General features: G+C 36.6%; 1 protein-coding gene across 1 annotated transcript; it reads left to right on the top strand.

The window, feature by feature from the left end:
- The first annotated feature begins 269 nt into the window (after positions 1 to 269).
- Positions 270 to 2,828, top strand: LOC110929307 ((R)-mandelonitrile lyase-like). The gene is made up of 3 exons (XM_022172444.2): positions 270 to 497; positions 614 to 1,273; positions 1,749 to 2,828. The coding sequence occupies exons 1-3, from the start codon at positions 389 to 391 to the stop codon at positions 2,651 to 2,653; spliced, it is 1,674 nt and encodes a 557-aa protein (XP_022028136.1). The 5' UTR covers positions 270 to 388; the 3' UTR covers positions 2,654 to 2,828.
- The last annotated feature ends 3,056 nt before the right edge of the window (positions 2,829 to 5,884 follow it).

The following is a 5,884-nucleotide window of genomic DNA, read 5'->3' as shown; positions in this document are numbered from 1 at the left end:
AGTATAAACTTCAACCAGGGAATTCGTAGGCGCTGCTGCGCTCAAGTCAAATCAGGATCACCATTAGAGAAACAATTATATATGTTATATTGATAAATATCAATTAGTATATGGTAGCCATCATGTGTCCGGTCCTAAAGTCTCTTAATATTATTATGTCGGTTTTTTTCCTTTAGTTATCTTTACCCTTACGTAATTGCTGTTAGAGGGGAAAGAAAAGAAGCCAAAAAGGACGTGATATGGTAGTATTCCTCATCTATAAATTAATGTTTTTTTATTCTCACTTCGTTACCATATAGCCTCATATCCCCCTTGAAAAAGTAGAACAATCAATTATGCTTATTATCTTTTAGAGAAAGACTGCCAACATTTTCTCTACGATACTACAATGAAGAACTTTCAAGTAATGTTGCATAATGTTTCTCTCATTTTCCTTCTAGTCTGCTTTGGGCTACAAGGGAAAGTAGAATGCTTTTTTGGTCACGATTCTCCTCCAGGCAAGCATCTATAGCTCTTATACCTCTCTATCCTAAAATGGACAAAAGTTATGGATATTTCATATAAAAGAATAAAAAACTTGTGTATACTCACATGATGTATGTATGTTATGCAGAATCAAATTACCATCAATTTACACACGAAGCCACGGATTTCTCTCCTGCAAAAGCATACGATTATATCATCATCGGAGGAGGGACTGCTGGTTGCCCCTTAGCTGCCACTTTATCTGAATCCTATTCCGTCCTGCTACTTGAGAGGGGTGGTAGCTTTAATACGAGCGATTTTCATGAAAACAATATCTATCGGACTCTCCTATCGGCAAATGATCATGATTCGGCGACTGAAGGTTTTGTTTCTGAAGACGGAGTACTGAACGCAAGGGCGAGGGTTTTGGGAGGCGGTAGCATGATAAACTTTGGGTTTTATTCGAGAGCGGATGACTACTTTTATGATAATTCTGGTATTGAATTGGATAAGGGTTCTGTCCAAAGAGCGTACGAGTGGGTCGAAAAAAGCATTGTTACTCGTCCAACACGTTTTAATAAGTTGCAAACTTCTTTTTTAAATGCGTTACTCGAATCAGAAGTTCATCCTAATAACGGGTTCACTTTTGACCACATCCAAGGAACTAAGGTGGGTGGTTCAACATTCGATAATTCAGGGACACGACATGGGGCGGTTGAGCTTCTTAACAATGCCATGTCTGAAAATATAGATGTGTTGGTTCATGCGACGGTTGACCGGATCATCTTCTCCACCTCTGATCCTTTAGGTAATCAAACATTCTTCATGTTCTACTTAAATTGTTGAAACCAATATTCTTATGAAAATCTTATATAAATCTGAATACTTAAACCATTACATCAGTTGTCTTTCTATAACTTTTAAAAATTTAGTTACTATAGACACATTTTCAAAATTACAAACAATAAATTAAAATACTGAACATAGATGAGTAAATTATGTCAATCAGAGATTTATGCGTTTTGGACAAAAAAAAATCATTTGAAAATTGATAAAATTTGGGGAAAATCGTGAGTGTCGGTCGATATTGGAACCAAATTGATTTTGGATAAGTTATGCTCTTGTATTAACTTCTCATAAAATACATTGAAAATTAATCCATGATTAAAACGGAAATTTTCAATCAGTTTTGGGGGATTACAATTTCTTCACTCTTGCTAATTATATTTACTGAAGGAAGGACAACCTCATCTGACAGTGATTTGTAATATTTTCTGGCATAGCTGCGGTTGGCGTTGCATACCATGATTCAAATGGAAAATATCATGAAGTTCATGTAAGAACAAATGGAGAGATAATTTTGAGTGCCGGTGCTCTCGGAAGCCCACAACTTTTGCTGCTAAGTGGAATCGGGCCAAGTTCATACCTTTCGTCTCTAAATATACCTGTTGTTCGGGACCATCCTTTCATTGGCCAGTTTATGGCTGATCATCAACGTACTGGAGTAAATATCTTACTTCCAGATGAATTAACAGATGCAGGACTTCGTGTGGTTGGGATTACTGAAAGTGGACAGTATATTGAATCTGTTTCAGTCCCCCCAAACACACCTCTCATGAGTTTCATACCTTCTGTGGGTTCGGTGTCATCTGTAAACTCAAGTGTGCAGATTATTGCTGGAAAGGTTAGTAGGCCAATATCAAGTGGTTCACTGCATCTCTTATCGGCGTCCAATGTAACTGTTAGCCCAAGCGTTCGTTTTAATTACTTCAATCGCACTGAAGACGTACTTCAATGCTGGAATGCAATGGAAGTTATTATAAAAATGTTGGAAACTCCAACCATGGAAGAATACAAATTTAGTGACTCTGCTGGTGTCCATAGTTTTAGATTTATTGGGAAGTCGTTGCCTGATGATAAATCTGATTATGAGGCCATTGCGAGTTTCTGTCGTGCAACTTTGGCCACAATTTGGCATATCCATGGTGGATGCTTGCCTAACAAGGTGGTAGATAGCCATTTGAAAGTCATTGGGGTAGATTCTTTACGAGTCGTCGACGCTTCAACATTTTTCAACGCACCGGGAACAAATCCTCAGGCAACAACTATGATGTTGGGAAGGTATATTGGTGTGAAAATTCTTCAGGAAAGAGCAGCCGTCACGGATCAAAAGACGGAGTTAAAATAATTTGTTTATTTTATTTGAATATCAAATGGTTAGAAAGTGTTTTTTAATTAGGACCCAAAAGCTTGATTTCCATGTTATTTTATCATAGATGATAAGATCATGTAAACTGTTGTTCGTTTGTCAACTTTCAATAAACTAAAAAAGTCGTCGTGGGATTGTCCACCCACAAAACTCACGTGTTTGTGTGTTGCTTTGTTATCGATTGTCTGGTATCATCATTGTACCATTTTGTAGATAAAACTAAAAATATATAAAATTAATCTTTCGTATATTGTATAAGTAACAAGTAAGATAGTATATAATATATCAAGACGACTATTTAGTTTTATTATAGGATAATAAAATATATTATATTTCACTTTTCTCCGATTTTAGCAAAACTCAGGTAAAAACATAAAGAAAAATTTGATTGTTACAATAGTATATTCGTAATTTTATAAAGATAACTATATTTTAAAGCTACATGAATAGCCAAGCAAGCTAGCATCACACTTTGATCCCACATCGCTTCAGAAACAAGTTTACCTGCTTACAGTTTTTCTAAACAGAGGCATCATAGTTGAGTTTTGAATTATCAGTTTTAACAGTAACGCTCTAATACAGAGAATCTCGAGTCCGCAATACCCCGTAGTAGTATCAGTTCAACGGCAATGCTCTAATATAGAAAAACTCGTGCAAGTGTATGTTTAGTTAATTAATTATTATTTTATTAGTATGATTATTAATAGTAGTATTAGTATTATTTTAGTTATTAGGTTATTCTCAGGGGCGGGTATTGGGTAGCCTAGCTTTAGTTATGCATGGACTAACCAACCATGCTTAAAAATTAAGATAGCGATAACCAATATCTAATCGTGATAAAAACTAGTTAAGTGTACCAATACTATACCTTGGATTACGTAATTGTGTCTGGACCCTGGGCTATTACTTGATTGTAGTAGCAGATGTTAAGCAACTCTTAAACAACTGAGTTATCATGTTTATTTATAAAATTGTGATAGTATACTCATTGTATCTAAACTGGGATAAATGAGAATGCTGCAATATGTGTATAGCTGTGGGGGTATAAAAGATCCTTGTATGCTTAAGGGATATGTTATGAAAAGCTGGAATAGGGTCGGGGTTCAGTATGGAGTAACCATGCGCATAGTATCGAATTCCATCCCTACCTGATGGTTATAGGGACATTAATGTCGAGTCAGCATGCCTGTTATACACTACCTATGGGTTAGCGATTGTCATAACCCATATTGTGTATGCATAATTTTCAATGTGAATATTTTGTAAACTGTATAAACATGAGCTTACAAGCATATAGATGACATCGTTATGAGTACACTTATCTTAGGTAATCAATGAGACAAATACATGAACTAGTTGATGGTTGTGGAGGATGGAACACCAAGAAGTTCTTCATTGTTAACACTTTGTAAATAAATAATGTTTTTACTCATTCCATTTTAAGTTTTTAATGAAAGATTAGCTTGATTCCTTTAGAAGTGTATATATTATGCATGTCTGCCCAGGTTTCAGGCGGGGTATTACAATCAAGGCCACAATTCAAGAATATAAAGGAGGAAGATTTGATTGGACCGAATAACTAGTTAGAAACCACAACAAGATCAAGGGACGAGACGATGAGTGAGTAACCAATTAAAAACTAGACCTCGATTAAAAATAAAAAAAAGTATTGTAATGTTGTTCTGCTAGTAGTAGATAAGAACTCACAGAAGACGAATGAGAAATTTTGGTAAAGCATTTAGTTCGGTAGGGGTGGGAAGAACCATCCAAATGTTTTTCCTAATTACCCAAAGCTAACAATAAAGAACTACTCATCATGGGCGATGATGATGCATACCCTATTGAGCATATGGGTTACGAGATATGACTGATCCTGTAGCCAGAGTGGTATGCTATGGAATATTAGAAGAACGAGACGACATTGGCAGTAATTTTTTTTTTGTCTTTGCTAGAAGATATACTTCTTAGAGGTTGCTAAATACAAGAAATCACATGAAGTAAGGGAACCATTTCACATGCTTTCTTGGGTGCTGAATGAGTCTAAAAGTGTTGATACACTATGTCTGATGCCTACGTCATCGAGTGGTGTTGAATTTGTAATAGGACGAAATGTTAGACTATGAGTTTTTGGGTTTGTAATGTACATCCGTATGGATGTAGTCACATCCGCATGGATGAACACATCGGTACCGAAGTAGCTTAGTTCATACGAATGTAACCTAGTCCGCACAAGGGTAAATCATGGTAGCATAAATAGCCGTGAGGACTTAGCGTTAGATAGATTTTGCGCAACTGACGGTGAAGCTTTGTGTTAGTGCATGCATCTGTCGTCTTCGTCTTGTATCGAGTCTTAGATTACATTGTATAGACTAGGGCACGTTTTAAGAGAAAATAGGAAAGTGTATACGTGTTAAATGCTGATTTCACTCCTAATGCGTATGTATGTGATTTCGCCCGAAATCACAAGAGCTGATTTCGCTCCAAATGACTTCATGTCATTCCGGGCGAAATCAGAAGCACCATATATGGTATCCTCTGGAGCGAAATTAGTAGAACAGAGCCTTGTATTCCATGCCGAAGTGCTGCCGGTGTGAGGATTGAATGTAATTGCTGTCAAATCAATTCAATCAGTGAATTAAGTGAAGATCAAGCTGTTACTAAGTCTATTTCTTGTTTTCCGCACCTGAAATAGATCAGAACCTCTCTGATCGACTCATTTGAGTCAGTCGAACGATCCTACAAGTGGTATCAGAGCCAGTTGGAGGAGTTCTGCAGTTTACAGCCGAATTTCATCGAAATTTCTATCTTCTACACCTTGTTTCATCATTTCAGGAAGATTTAACGGTCAAAATCAGTTCAAAATTTCTCAGATTATAGATAATTGGACATTAACAAATCCCTGAAAGTTTGATACTTAAATTCAGACTAAAAATGGACAAAAATGAACTCCGAGTTGATTTCGCTCGTAATGGACATTTCTGATTTCGCTCGAGTTATCATCCTGATTTCGCTCAAGTTGAACAACTCAGAGGTTTCGCTCCAAATTATCTCCTGATTCCGCTCCAAGATCATCTAAACTCTAATTTCGTTCCAGGGTGCATTCTGATTTCGCTCCTTTCAACCAAACAAGTGATTTCGCTCCTGTGAACATTGGGATTTCGCTCCAAGTATACAACCTAGTGATTTCGCTCCAGACTGTGTGTGGTGATT

Source organism: Helianthus annuus, chromosome 3, assembly GCF_002127325.2.
Source record: "Helianthus annuus cultivar XRQ/B chromosome 3, HanXRQr2.0-SUNRISE, whole genome shotgun sequence".
Taxonomy (NCBI): Eukaryota; Viridiplantae; Streptophyta; class Magnoliopsida; order Asterales; family Asteraceae; genus Helianthus; species Helianthus annuus.
Note: the sequence above shows the minus strand (reverse complement) of the source record. Positions and strands in the feature narration are given on the sequence as shown.

What these genes read in the sequence shown, in the direction of transcription:
- LOC110929307 (XM_022172444.2), top strand. Translation starts at nt 389, where the DNA reads ATGAAGAACTTTCAAGTAATGTTGCATAATGTTTCTCTCATTTTCCTT. An exon ending in TGGTCACGATTCTCCTCCAG is followed by an intron (nt 498 to 613) that starts GCAAGCATCTAT and finishes TATGTTATGCAG; the next exon opens with AATCAAATTACCATCAATTT. An exon ending in CTCCACCTCTGATCCTTTAG is followed by an intron (nt 1,274 to 1,748) that starts GTAATCAAACAT and finishes TTTCTGGCATAG; the next exon opens with CTGCGGTTGGCGTTGCATAC.